General features: G+C 41.3%; 1 protein-coding gene across 1 annotated transcript; it reads right to left on the bottom strand.

Annotated features, from left to right (window-relative positions):
• Positions 1 to 68: 68 nt before the first annotated feature.
• LOC138960158 (histone H2A.V) lies at positions 69 to 6,671 on the bottom strand. The gene is made up of 5 exons (XM_070331917.1): positions 6,519 to 6,671; positions 6,292 to 6,369; positions 6,054 to 6,167; positions 1,313 to 1,442; positions 69 to 312 (listed from the first exon to the last, which is right to left on the bottom strand). Exons 1-5 carry the CDS (start codon positions 6,519 to 6,521, stop codon positions 251 to 253), a joined length of 387 nt encoding a protein of 128 aa, XP_070188018.1. The 5' UTR covers positions 6,522 to 6,671; the 3' UTR covers positions 69 to 250.
• Between the last annotated feature and the right edge of the window lie 8,030 nt (positions 6,672 to 14,701).

Below are 14,701 nucleotides of genomic sequence, written 5' to 3'. Positions count from 1 at the left end.
GAGAACATACACAACTCAACTGGCAATCAGAACACACGCTGAAAACCCTCCACACAAAACAATGCAGCTAAAATTTCACATTTACTCTTCAAGGTAAAAACACGGATGATAAATATGAGATAAAACCCAATATAGCTACATTGTGACAAATGATGAACGTGAAAGTAATGAACGAGGTGGCTTTATGAACACATTCCAGTCCGTCTGTTCATGACATAATGAATTTGGTGAACGATGCTAAACAGTGCGGTTATGCTGCCTTCTGGGATCCTTTCTTGCCAATCAGAGACTTGTGGATATGAGGGATAACACCTGCAAACAAAAGAGCAATTTAGTCCAATCGCAAAAGAAACATGAAAATTCCCTTAAGCCGAAGGGAGATAATCCACCAGCTCTGATAAAAAAAAACCCATAGGAACAGGCTTTATAAAACCACTCACAAAACAGCAAGACAAGAAAAACTAACCAGGTAAGCACCCCACCCACCCCCCAAAGATGTAAGGAATATTAATTTGTCATGATGTCACTCTCGCAACCTTATGCTGCCAGTGCAAACACGGAATTGATGCAAAAGACTACACAATTCCATTTCCCGCAGTTTCCTGTTACGGCAGGAATGCGAGATACGCATGCGTAATGAATAGCCATTACCCGTATGTACGCGATAGCCTTCGTACCAGAAGAGTTGAATTGTGTGGAACATACACCATAAAGGTAGCGAGATTAGCAACAGACGATGTTTGGCAATATTAAGTTAAAATAAGCTTTTCAATGTGACATTACAGGCCAGTTACTAATGAGGGAATGTGTCTGAAACAGACAAGGAGCATGTGGTGAAAGCTTTCCTCACTAAGCATTTACTCCTTCGCAAAGCAAACCTCTGGAGTTTACCTTTCCCAAACAGACATCCCTCAGCCTAAAAAGCAGTCTTTCTTTATTTGGTGTTTAACGTCGTTTTCAACCACGAAGGTTATATCGCGACGGGGAAAGATGGGATAGAGCCACTTGTCAATTGTTTCTTGTTCACAAAAGCACTAATCAAAAATTTGCTCCAGGAGCTTGCAACGTAGTACAATATATTACCTTACTGGGAGAATGCAAGTTTCCAGTACAAAGGACTTAACATTTCTTACATACGGCTTGACTAAAATCTTTACAAAAATTGACTATATTCTATACAAGAAACGCTTAACAAGGGTAAAAGGAGAAACAGAATGCTGGGGAGCATCGGGTAAATTCTTCCCCCTTACCAGCGGGGGGGTAGCCAAAGAGCTGGGATAAGAAAAAGTAATAATTAGAGAAAAGAACTTACCACCACCAGCAATGGTAGCCTTGATGAGGGAATCCAACTCTTCGTCTCCACGAATGGCCAGCTGCAAGTGACGGGGTGTAATACGCTTTACCTTGAGATCCTTACTGGCGTTGCCTGCCAACTCGAGAACCTGCACAACAAAGATCAACATAGATAACACTGTTTTACAAAGTCAACTTGCAAGCATGACAGAGTAAGCTAATCAAGACATACTTTTTTCGTTTAAAATTTTTATTTTATTTGTTTTACCTCGGATAAAAACCAGTTATGGTCTCAACGGAAGAAAAGACGTTCATTGTCTTATTTGCTGTTCTGACAGTTCATTAAAAACTGATCATTTTGGTATAAGGAAAAAATGGATACCAAAAACAGCTTTGTAACTTTTAAAGCAAGAAAGTTATGGCAGACCAAAAATGACTACTTAGTCGCCATTTTTCTCGACTTGACAAAACAACACTTTTGGCATTTTTGATCAAAGATATCGTATTAACCAGTGGAGTTGAAAAAAAAATTAGGCTTGGATATCATATCCTGCTCTTCCTAGAAAATGTATTACAATGAAAATACATTGTATGATTTAGAGATGAAAGAGTTAGAAAATAGGCTCCCGCCCAGTTGTTGGGAGTAGCAGAGCTATTTTGTGCCATTTTTGTAGTTCTGTGTTTCTATTACGATTTAATTTCTGTCAATGTATTTTGCATTATCAATCTGAAAAAAGTATATAAAGTATTCATAAACTCATTTTTGGACTCATGTGATTTGATTTGTGTGCTTGAGGCATGTCTGAATGTGCGGAAGAATGATGTGCGAAAATTTTCAGTCCAAAAATACGGAAAAAAATCTTTTTTTCCCCAGCCCACCTTAAAAAAAAAAGTATTCCTGTGCTCAGAATGAAAAACTATTTGTTTAACTAAGTTTCATATGGGTTATTCAAATTTTGAAAATCACTTTGGAATACCTAAGAATTTTTGCAAAACAAATTTCAAGTCAAAATATTAAGCCGAAAGTACGAGGCATACTCATTCAAAACGAATCGGTCGACAAACAAACCCAACCGCTTACTAGTGCCATTACCACACTGTAGACTCCTTCGCAGCGGTGTGTTGCGTGCCGCACGGGTATTTGCACCCCGCAGCTGGAGCGGTAAGTTGAGTGGGGTTTGTGTCTCGATAAAACAGCTTCTTGTATAAACATTTCGTAACTTTGCACATTAAGATATGTCTTGTTAGATCTGTTAGTGTTTCTTCTACACGCAGATGTACTTTTTGGGTGCATATTTTGTATATTATAGCCGTGATTCTGTAAAATATCACGCCTGTAACCGCACAGAAGCAAATTTTGTAGCATTCGCAACAAATTACTGGTGTAAAGTTTGGTGTCATTACCATATCTCATTGCCCTAACTGTGCGACACGAAAAAACCTAACTACATCCAAAAACAGTTTAAATGCGATATTATCGAGAGGAAAGTCGCCTGAAGCGACCAGTTCGTGGAAAAGAATATATGTATCCAACTGTCCACTTCTTTTTAGTTGGGTAATTACGTCTGGCAACAGTTTCTGAACCTGTTGTTGTGCATTTGCTTCTGTAGGATCTTCCTCAATTGAAGAATCGTCATTTGAAATGAGAACAATATTGTGCGAATCCTTTGCAACTATTCTTTGTCTGCCTTTCAGAACATCTGCCGGAATGACTTTATAATCGTGCCCTGCATACGATTGTTTCCCAGTGTTACTGTTGACGGTCAAAATTTTGAGCTGCTTATCGGGGTGTTCATTGACGTTAAGGGCGATAATTTCATGGAAGATGGCAAAAGTTGTTCCACACTGGTAGCATTTATAATCCATACGTGCTGAAACACACAAATATTATAAAATGTGTTTATAAAAACAATACCGGAGTAAACACATAAACATGAGTGAGCAGGGTCGGTGGTCAAACACAAACGGTGGGCAAACACGGCAGCTGCGGGGGAGAAACACGGCAGCTTCGGGGGGCAAACACAGAAGTTGTAGGATAATTCTCCGAATGCTTTTCGCTGTCTGCAAGGTCCTAAAAGCTTGAAACTCGGCCTCAGTACTGCAGAAAGGTTCAGGTTTTTGTGGAACTGATGGCAGTTCTTCACATTAAAGTTTACACCAGTAATTTGTTGCGAATGCTACGAAATTTGCTTCTGTGCAGTTACAGGCGTGATATTTGACAGAATCACGGCTATAAGGCCAAAAAAAAAAAAAAGGTCTGTTTACGGTAACATAGGCAAAAAAAATAGGGTCGGTAGGTCGGGATTTTTTTTTCTCCAAAAAAACCATATTTTTACGTTATTTTGCCCAAAAAACAAGATTTTTTTTCCTCCCCCAAATGCCAAAAAAAGTCTAGGGTCGCGCGAAAAAACTAGGGTCGGTCGGGTTACCGTAAACAGACCTATTTTTTTGGGGGCCTAATATACAAAATATGCACCCAAAAAGTACATCTGCGTGTAGAAGAAACACTAACCAGGGTTCGACACTAGCGGGGGCGGAACGCCCCAGAGTTTTGTGTTCCGCCCCAAACATTGCCGAAGCTTGGGGCCCACTCCGCCCCAGGATAAATTCCAACAATGACAAACCGAAAATTCTAATGCCAGAGCCAATCACTAAAAATCGCCAGTCAAAGTCGTCACTGAAATTTACGTTACGATCAATGCCGCAGTCAAGAAAAAAACACATTGAAATCGTCGAAGGACAATGCCGCAAGGGAAATAACTCCCAGATTGCGCTCTTTAGCGTGAGAGATAAGCAGGGTTCGACACTAGCGGGGGCGGAACGCCCCAGAGTTTTGTGTTCCGCCCCAAACATTGCCGAAGCTTGGGGCCCACTCCGCCCCAGGATAAATTCCAACTGACAATGACAAACCGAAAATTCCAATGCCAGAGCCAATCACTAAAAATCGCCAGTCAAAGTCGTCACTGAAATTTGCGTTACGATCAATGCCACAGTCAAGAAAAAAAACCATTGAAATCGTTGAAGGACAATGCCGCAAGGGAAATAACTCCCAGATTGTGCTCTTTAGCATGAGAGATAAGTATCGCCTTCAAATGCCAAACGCAAAATGTGGCGACACATCCCTGGTGTAAAAAGACATGGAAATGAAGATGAAGAACGGGGTGGAGAGAAACGAAAAAAGGAGACCGATGCAGCCAAAAGCGTGCAGCGCTGTCGTAATTTCAATGTCAAATGGTTGAAAGAATTTCCCTGGCTTCAGTACGATGAAGAAAAACAGACAATGCATTGCCGCACGTGAATACTGAGAGTGGGCCCCAGATTTTTTTTTTCCGCCCCAGCAATTTCCATCTTTGGGGCCAGTGTGGCCCCAGGCCAAATAAGTTAGTGTCGACCCCTGATAAGTATCGCCTTCAAATGCCAAACGCAAAATGTGGCGACACATCCCTGGTGTAAAAAGACATGGAAATGAATATGAAGAACAGGGTGGAGAGAAACGAAAAAAGGAGACCGATGCAGCCAAAAGCGCTGTCGTAATGTCAATGTCAAATGGTTGAAATAATTTCCCTGGCTTCAGTACGATGAAGAAAAACAGACAATGCATTGCCGCACGTGAATACTGAGAGTGGGCCCCAGATTTTTGTTTTCCGCCCCAGCAATTTCCATCTCTGGGGCCAGTGTGGCCCCAGGCCAAATAAGTTAGTGTCGACCCCTGCTAACAGATCTAACAAGACATATCTTAATGTGCAAAGTTACAAAATGTTTATACAAGCAGCTGTTTTATCGAGACACAAACCCCACTCAACTTACCGCTCCAGCTGCGGAGTGCAAATACCCGTGCGGCACGCAACACACCGCTGCGAAGGAGTCTACAGTGTGATTACCCAACAGCTTGACACGAGTATGCATACGTTCTTATGAAACACTCATCGCGTACCTCGAAAATAACTGCCAAAATGTTCAGAGCATGTATAGATATTCCCCTCCCAACACTTGAAGGTCTTGAAACTTCACAAAGTACACCAGGAAATTACTGTTCAGATTATACACAGCAAGCATCCATGAGAATCGGCTCGGAACAGACCTTTTCGGTACCTGAGCAGCTCTCGCGAGACACGCTCTTTGTTTTGCTTTGAACATCGCGAGAACTTTGAACCTTGGCAGTACCGCATGCTTTGCTATGCTCTTGCGAGAGATTACGAGAGCTTGGAATACCGATAGGGTCTATCGGTCACCTAACAACAATCGTCAATGTTATCTAAATTCCCTGAAAGCCAGCACCCAAACACTGTAAATTACTTCAGGCTAGTTAAATATAAATTTCAACAGTAAAGCAAACTGGTTTACTATTTACTACCTGATAAAGATCCCTAGTGCAGCAGTGGAATTCGCAATCAGACAACGAAATGTTCTGAAGTGGTTATGCAATGTTACATCCTGGCCAACCATGGCGGTTCCCGCCATTTTGAATCACCCGCGCATTCTGACAAAGCAACCTACAAAACAACTACTCGGAACGAACCCCTCGATTCCGATCCCTACCAACGAGTTTACTATGGGAAAAACGCGCCTGGGAGAAACTTCAAAATTAATTACCTAGTTTCATATTATACAAAATCCAATAATGCGCTTGGAACCAGCGCGAGTAGTGACCGACTTCGAACAGCTGATGTAAACAATGGCTTTTCTATCGTCATTTTTGCCCACCGCCTTACTCGACTGTGCTAAAGCAAACACACAGAAAATAATAAAACAGCACCCACCTCAGCCGTCAAATACTCCAAGATAGCAGCACTGTAAACAGCAGCTGTAGCACCTACACGACCATGGCTGGTTGTTCGTGTTTTCAAATGACGGTGAATACGTCCAACAGGAAACTGTAAAAAGAGTGTTATAAATCTGTCACTTGTAAGCATACTCTGCAAAAATGAATGCAACATTAAGAATCAACTGTGCGACGAGTCATTTTTCGAAAATATAATGCAACAAAGAGGTGCTTACCTGCAGACCTGCTCTTGCAGAGCGAGATACTGCCTTGGCCTTCGCCTTTCCGGAGTCTTTTCCTGCTTTGCCACCGGCCTGTAAAAAGGATAAAAATAGAATGTAAATAATAATAAATGAAATAAATCGTATGCTCTACACAAAAAGACAGTTCACCTACCAGTGGTTAAGCCAAAAAACATAAGTCGATGGGACAGAATAATGTACGATTTTTACAGATTTCTTACCATTGTGGTTTTTGTATTCGATGTACAGACAGAATCGCTCGACCTACAGGGATAGCGTCGGTTTGCAACTGAACGGCTGTTCAGCCAATCGAAGGCTTTCCCGCCAATAGCGCCCTCTTCCGGGACGAACACTTTTTCTAGCCCTTATTTACGTATCTTTTTTAAACTTTTCGATCCTGCAAAAATATCTTGTATATACCTGCACACCAATACGCAAAACTGTCAAATTAAAAGACTTCACATGTTTATATGTCTTCTTCTGAAGAGGAAGAAGAAGAAGATGGAGAAAAGAAAACCAACAACAATACACAGAAAATGGTATACGGGAAGTAACTCTTTACCTTTGAGGAGGAAAATTACATGAGTAGCTTCCCATAGGTCGCTGGGCTCAAAACTTCGCGAGTAAAGTTGATCGTCTGAAAACCGACGAGTCGGATCGTGAGCCGCTGCTGCTGCCAAAAAAACACAACGAAAAACAACAAGAAGAAGTCAGCTGAGCGGAAGGGTGGCGTTGCGCAACTGATCCCTTGGTGCCTGCCACGGGTCACTGACTTGAACTTGAACTTGAACTTGAACTTGCGATGTTTAAGGCCTTAGGCCTGTTCATCGATCCTGTCGAATAGTACTCCAATAACACTTTTGTTGGTGGCATGCGCGGGCGGTTATTGGTAGCACGTTGGCGAGAATTTCTCTGGTCTGTCTGCCCAGAAATTGTCCAGCCTTCCTTTGAAACTGTTCACTGATGGTGCTGTCACAACTGTTTCTGGCAGACTGTTCCAGTGAGGAATCACCCTTTCTGCGAAGAAGCAGCTCCGAACGTTCAGCCTACAAAATGGTTTGTACAACTTGAGGCTGTTTCCCCTAGTGTCTTTGGTTTCGGTCAGCTGGAAATTCGGGTTGCCTGTGTCGTAGATCCCATGCATATACTTGTAGAGGTCGATCATGTCACCTCGGAGACGCCTGTGTTCGAGACTCGGTAGTTTGAGTACAGCAAGTCGTTCTGGGTAAGTTTTCTCACTGAGAGCCGATATCAGTTTGGTAGCCCTTCTCTGTACGTCCTCTATTTCCTTGCACAGCAGTTTCTGCTGTGGCTGCCATACTGAATGCCCATATTCAAGGATTGGCCTGACAAGACTCTTGTAGAGTTGTACAAACACCTCCCTATCCAGATGCTCAAACGATCTCCTGATGATGCCTAAGGTTTTGTTTGCCTTCGCAGTTGCTTGTGCAACATGTCCCTTGAAACTCAGGCGATTGTCTACAAGTACACCAAGGTCTTTCTCCGTTTCGCTTTCTTCTAGAGTGATGCTAACCTCCTCACCACTTTCGGATCTCCCTTTCATGTGATAGCTGGTCTCTGTGTGTTGTTTGCCTAGCTTAAGGACACTACACTTCTTTGGGTGGAACTTGAGGAGCCAGTTGTCAGACCACTCTTGTAGCTTGTCCAGATCTTCCTGCATGACAACAGGTCCTGAGGGCACGTCAGTACGTGTATATAGCTTGGTGTCGTCAGCAAACAACTTCACAGAGCTGGTGACTTGGCTAGGCAAGTCGTTTATGTACAGGGTGAAGAGCAGAGGGCCCAATACACTTCCCTGGGGGATTCCACTGGTGACTGGCGCTTTGTCTGAGTGTGTACCGTTCACAATCACTTGCTGATGCCTGTCCGCTAGAAAGTTGCGTATCCAGTTAAGGACGTTACCATGAATTCCATGCGCTTCAACCTTCGCGATCAGTCTTGCATGTGGAACAGTGTCGAATGCCTTCATGAAGTCCATGTAAACTATGTCAACACTGCCTCCTTCATCTAGAATCTTTGTCCAATCATCCAATGCCTCAAGAAGATGGGTCACACATGACCTCCCTTGCACAAACCCATGCTGATTCTCACAGATGAGATTGTTTGACCTCAGGTGATCATTTACTGCCTCTCTGACAAGGGTTTCCATAGCTTTGCATAAGATGCATGTCAAGCTGACCGGACGATAGTTACTAGGCTCTGTTCGACTACCTTTCTTGAAAATCGGTGTCACATAAGCTTGTCGCCAGTCTTCTGGAATCTCACTGTTCTCCAACGACAGTCTGAATAGTCTTGCAACCGGATATGCTAAAGACTCAGCTGTTTTAGCCAAGACACATGGGTTGATACCATCCGGGCCTTGTGCCTTATCTGTCTTCAAACCAGAGAGCAGTTTCTTGACCTTTGCTACTGTGATCTCAAAGTTGTGGACTTCACTACCAAAGACATAGTGGGGGGGAGGTGGAATATTGTCTGTTGCTTCTTGGGTAAATACACTCTGAAAGAACTCATTCAGCACGTCCGCCTTTTCTTTGTCTGAAGAAGTTTTGTCACCATTAGTTTTCTTAAGATCTGCCACTCCAGTCCGACATTTTGTTTTGGATTTCACGTAAGACCAGAAGGCTTTGGGGTTTTGCTTTGAGCTAGCCGCTATTTCTGTCTCTAGATTTTTGGCTGCCTTTCGGCATGCCCACCTTGCTTGGTTGTTAGCTCTCTTGTATGCAGCTTTCTTCATTTCTGCTTCGGCCTTTTCAATTTTGCTAGGTGTCTTGTCATCCCCCTCCTTTACTTTGGATTCCCTGAATAGTCTATGTTTCTTACGCACAGCCTCAAGTGCCTTAGCATCCATCCATTTTTTTCTTTTCTTCCCCGATACTTTTCTGGTTGGAACATACTTGGTGACTGCCCTGTCAATCCTGTCTTTGATAATGATCCATGATTCATTTACTGATTTGTTTTCAAGTTCTCTGTCCCAGTCCACTTCACTCAACATTTTATTCATGTCATGAAAGTTTGCTTTCTTATAGTCTAACCGGGTGCGCTTAGTTTCATTACTTTGATAAGCACATGTAAAGGTAACCATCAGTGTCGCATGGTCACTTTTCCCTAGACTGGCTGAAGTGTTGATTTCCCTGACCATTTCTTCACGGTTTGTAAGCACTAAGTCAATGAGGCTAGATCTTTGGCCATCACGAAATCTTGTGGGTTCACTCTGTTGTTGGAAGAGAAATGCGTCTTTAGTTGCCTTGTAGAATTTGGTTGCTGGATGGTTCTCACTACCGGCACATTCCTCCTTGTTCCAGTTAATCTCTGGAAAGTTGAAATCCCCTAAGACTAGCTTATGAGAGTGTTTTGTTCCGGAGATGATTGTCATCAGGTCATTGAGATTGTCATTGTTCTCTTGTAAACTATTTGGGCTTCGGTAAACAACACCTATCAGCAAAGAGTCATTTCCCTCAAGCCGACACTCAGCAAAAACACATTCCTTAAAGTCTGAAGTTACCGACAAGTCACACTGCATAGGTTTTAAGTCGCTATCAACATACAGAGCAACACCCCGTCCCGATTCCCCCAGGTTATGAAATAATTCATAACCCTCAAGCGCAATTTCACATTGTTCCACATTGTACCTTGAGTTTTTGGGTTTAATCTCGACTACACCTATCACACTTGGCTTATGCAGCTCCACGAGGGCTTTCAGTTCGTTTCTTTTGTTCAATAGAGAGTCTGCGTTACTATACATATAAGTACATGAAGAGAGACTAGAATTTGTTAATGGCACTGGAATAAAACTATGTACATCCTTGTTTTTCTCCCTGGTTACTCTTTTGCTTTTGGACGGTCGGATTTCGGGTACTTTCCGATGTTGACTGCCCTCCCATTTCTTCGGACCCACCGGGCGTTGTCGTCCCCCGCTTCCTCAGACTCGGCCTTCTTCTTCCTCCACTCTTTGAAGAGTGCTTCCTCTGCCTCTCTCTCCTGAGGTGTCATGTCCCTTCTTATTGCCACTGATTTAATGAACTCAGATGGCTCCTCCTCCTTTCTCGCTTTGTGGAACACTTTCAACAGGTCGTCTCTAGCTGCAGAGTCCTTGAGGACGACTCTGAGTGGTCGTGCTGTCTTGCTGTCTTCCTTGTAGGTGCCCAGTCGTCGCAGGTCTTTGGTTTGGTGTTCTACCTGTAGTTCATCTTCAAGTAATGCCTTTACTTTATCTTTATCAGTGTTTCGCCTTTCAGTAGCCTCTGCTGAGGTAGATTCCGCAAGCTGGAATATAATGATGTTTGAGCTCCTCTTCTGTCGTTCCTCCAACTCGGCCATTTGTTCTTTGGTCTTTGTTTCCATTATTTCCTCCACAGCTTTTGCAGTGACCTCCTGGCTTCTTGACTCGCCTGCAATGATCTTTACTGCCTCTACCATACCCTGAGGTAGGTCCCCCTCCTCCAACTTGTTCATCTTCCCGCTCACTGTTGCCATGTCTGTAGCCAGTTGGTCTACTTCTTTTTGCAGTTTTAACATGCCCCCTAGGAACTTCGCTGCAACTTTGTTGCAGGGGGAGGAACAGTACCAGTGGAATCCTGGGCTGGCTGCCTCGCTATCTGTGGCGGTCCAATTTCAGTTGCTCTTATTCACGGTCGGTGAAAGAGCCAGTGGACGGAATCCGGCCGAGCCAGGACGGTTGCAAACCCCCTGGAAACAGCACTAGGCCATACAGGGAAAGTTAGGACAGTCAGTCTCAACTGCATCATTCCGTGTGTCAATAACAATAATAACAATAACAGTTACAAGTCCTAATGTATTATTATAATACAGTGTGCCTGTTGTTAGTTGTTTAATTTGTTGCCCCACAGTCTGTGTTACATCTTCGTTCTGTTTTAGATCTGTACGCTTTTATGTAAGTTCTGTTTTATTGTCAGACTTTTTATGTGTAACTATGTGTATATTACTTATCTTATGTATTTTCATCTGTTTACAAACAATTTTTCTAGATTATCTTACATTTAACTATAAGTGGTCGTTGTCTATGAATTTGTTTAATTTTTTTAAACTGAATGCTTGTATGTTATTTCTTACGAGGAAACTAATATATGACTAAGTGCCAAAAGGTGCGCACGAAAAGCGGACAAAGGGGCTAAAAAATAAAAGTTGACAAACACGACTGATATTGTGATTTTTGTTAAGACAACAGATGCTGGAACCCAATTACGAAAAGAAAAGATAAATTTACACAATTGATTTTACAAATAACGATAATTTTGTTCGTTATATCATTCAAAACGGCACTGAGTCATAGCATTAAGGTTATCTCGCACGTTTTTAAAGCTAGGGCTTTGAAACTTGGCACACAACCAAAGTATAATGACCTCCAGGTATGGTGCACATCACATTAAACAACATTGAATTTCAAGGTCACAGCGAGGTTAAATTTCCTTTGCAAACTGGAAAATTGTCGTTGTCACGTCTTACATGTTTTAATACTAGATCAGTTAGACTTTACATACTTCACATACTTTCAGCATTTTTATAAAACCTCATTAAAAGTGACCTGCTGGTTAATCTTTGTCAAAGTTCAAGGTCACAGCGGGGTCACATCTGGTCCAAATGTGGAATATTTTCAATTTATTCAGCGCGTTTATAGCACGAGCTTTGAAAATACACACAGTTCTAGTGTATAATGTTCACACACGATTAAAGTCTGGTTGAAAAAGTCAAGGTCACAGCAGGGTCGCGTTGAGGTCAAACATATACATTTTTCAATGAGGTTTTCTCATATGTTTTTGAAGCTAGGGCCTTGAAACTTGGCACACTACGCAAGTTAAATTAAACCTCATCAAATTCCAAGGTCACAGTAAGGTTAAAGATCCTTTAAGGATATTTTCTAAAAAAGGTGACCGCCTGGTTAATGTTTGTCAAATTTCAAGGTCACAGCAGTGCCATCTGGCTTAAACTTTGAAAAATTGTCAATTTCTTCAACTAGTTTTATAGTGTTTGAAGTCATTCACATATGATGAAAGTCTGGTTGATAAAATCAAACGTCAAGGTCGCAGCGGGGTCGCATTGAAGTCAGACACATACAATTGTCATTTTCACGAACGCCTTTTAAGCAACACCTTTGAAACTTCACACATTCCAAAGTTTTGATGTTGTTTGGTTATAATCAAAGTGTGGTCAATTTCCATGATTGAGAGCATTCAGAGGGGTCAAGTTGAGGTCACACAAAAAGTGATAATCTTTATAAGACTCACGTTTGCTGCTATTGCTCACTTGACATTGGTGAAAGTGCTTATTTTATAATTGTTGATCTTGATGTTTAGACCAATTAATATTACCAGGATCAACCATACCAGATTTCAAAGTCCAGAAGTTGTCAAACCTCAAACCTGTTGGAAGTTTCAAAGATTTAAGCATCAACAAATTTCTATTTGATTTGACCTTAAATAACAGATTTGACCTTAAATCTTAAAACAGATCAACCAGACTTTGGTTTTATATAAATTGAAGTTCAATACAATTTCCTTTTTTTTTTACCCAAACCATAACGCCACTTTGACCTTGACATTTGACTAAGGTCGACCAGACTTGGTTCATGTTTGCTGGTGTTGTCCATTTGTAAATGTACTGATATCTGAAATATGACATGACTTATGTTTTGTCGTTCCATGCTACATGCAGTGTCCGAACAATCTCATTTTTACCCACACGAGACCCTGCTATGACCTTCACATTTCTCAAGGATCAACCTTGAATTCTCCATGTTGAACAATCATTAAGCAAAAGCGTTGTTTGAAGTTTGAAGGTTCTAGCTTCAAAAATCTCTGAAAAAATATGTTTCATCCGTTTTCTGAACCACATGTGACCCAGCCGTGACCTTGAAATCTGACAAGGGTCAACAAGACTTTTACCATGCATGGGGGCGATTAAACCCCAAATGTGTGTGAAGTTTCAAGGTTTCAACTTAAAAAACGTCTGAGAAAAATATACATTTTCCTTTTTGGACAATGTGTTGCACGCAAGACAACACGACAAACGCTCGTGTTATCATTATTTTACTTTAAGGTCGACTTGCGTGCCCGCTCTTTCGCTAATCTCAATTAAAATTCATCTTGGAAGTTCGGTTTTATTACGCTTTTAATTAAGAAGATTAAACTAAGACAACAAATAGTTAGTTTTACCCATTAAACTCGATAAGGTAGTGACATTTTATGTTGAACGCAAGATGGTGTCGCACGCAAGATCTGAAAAGATGTTGACGACATAATTTCAACACTTGATAGCGCATTCGTGGTTCGTGATTTCTTCACAAATTTTGAACACAGAATGTGTCACGTGGTTCCGTAGATGAAGTAGATCTTTGTACATGTAAATTTTGTTTTTAAAAGAAAATAACCGTTAATTACCGAACATTTTGTCGCACGCAAGATATGACGAAATTTTCAAATCGTTTTCAAAAATGCTGTTCAAAAGTTCTGCAGTATTTGCTGGATTACTTGAAAGACAGCAGTTTGATACACCGTTATCGCTTGACGTGTCGACATCAATTCCAGAATTTTTTAAAAAGAAATTTAGTAAATATCTGCGATTGAAAAATGTATGCCGTGATGACGACACATCTTGCGTGCGACACCTTAAAATTCGGTTATCGAAACAAAAAAATTCTCTCGAGATTTAGATTTGACGTTTGGTCTCGTCTGTAAAGCGATGTTTCAGGCATTCAATCAAACTAAATGCAATTCATTTGTGCTTCTTGTTATTTTTCTGTGGCATATTCAAAACACGAGGTATCACGATGTCCGTTTTCAGATGGCCGGTTTTGGCGTTATTTTTGACTTTAAACAAAGATAACTTCAAAACCGTTCAAGTCAGACACACGAAATTATGTCCACTATCTCTTCGCACATTCATCCACACACACACCAATTTTCAGCAGACACACGTTTTTAGAAACATTTTTATTGTAAAACAAAGTCGTCTTCTGTTCTGTGAGCACCTTTTGGCACTTAGTCATATGTAAAATGTTGAATTTTAATGTCTAATGTAAAGCGCCATGAGACTGCCATTTGGCGGTGAACAGCGCTATAAAATAATGTTTTATTATTATTATTATTATTATTATTATTATTATTATTATTATTATCAATAACAACATTTTATTGTCCATAAAAATGATATATTGTCCCGCTCGGAGAGACATGATAAAAAAAAGAATGTGTACATTACACTGACCAGCTGTTGGCCGGTGTTAAATTCGCCGGATTGTTAGTAGGCTACTAAGCTGCTGCCACAAGCAGGACTCAACGACAACATAATTATAATAATAATAATAATAAAACATTCTTTCGTAGCGCTGTTCACCGCCGAATGGCAGTCTCATGGCACTTTACATTAG

Source organism: Littorina saxatilis, linkage group LG2 (assembly GCF_037325665.1).
Source record: "Littorina saxatilis isolate snail1 linkage group LG2, US_GU_Lsax_2.0, whole genome shotgun sequence".
Taxonomy (NCBI): domain Eukaryota; kingdom Metazoa; phylum Mollusca; class Gastropoda; order Littorinimorpha; family Littorinidae; genus Littorina; species Littorina saxatilis.
Note: the sequence above shows the minus strand (reverse complement) of the source record. Positions and strands in the feature narration are given on the sequence as shown.

Excerpts from the sequence above, each read along its gene's own strand:
- LOC138960158 (XM_070331917.1), bottom strand. Across the intron at positions 1,443-6,053 it reads TGGAGTATTTGACGGCTGAG|GTTCTCGAGTTGGCAGGCAA; the intron begins GTGGGTGCTGTT and ends TTTGTTGTGCAG. Across the intron at positions 313-1,312 it reads GGCTACCATTGCTGGTGGTG|GTGTTATCCCTCATATCCAC; the intron begins GTAAGTTCTTTT and ends TTTTGTTTGCAG.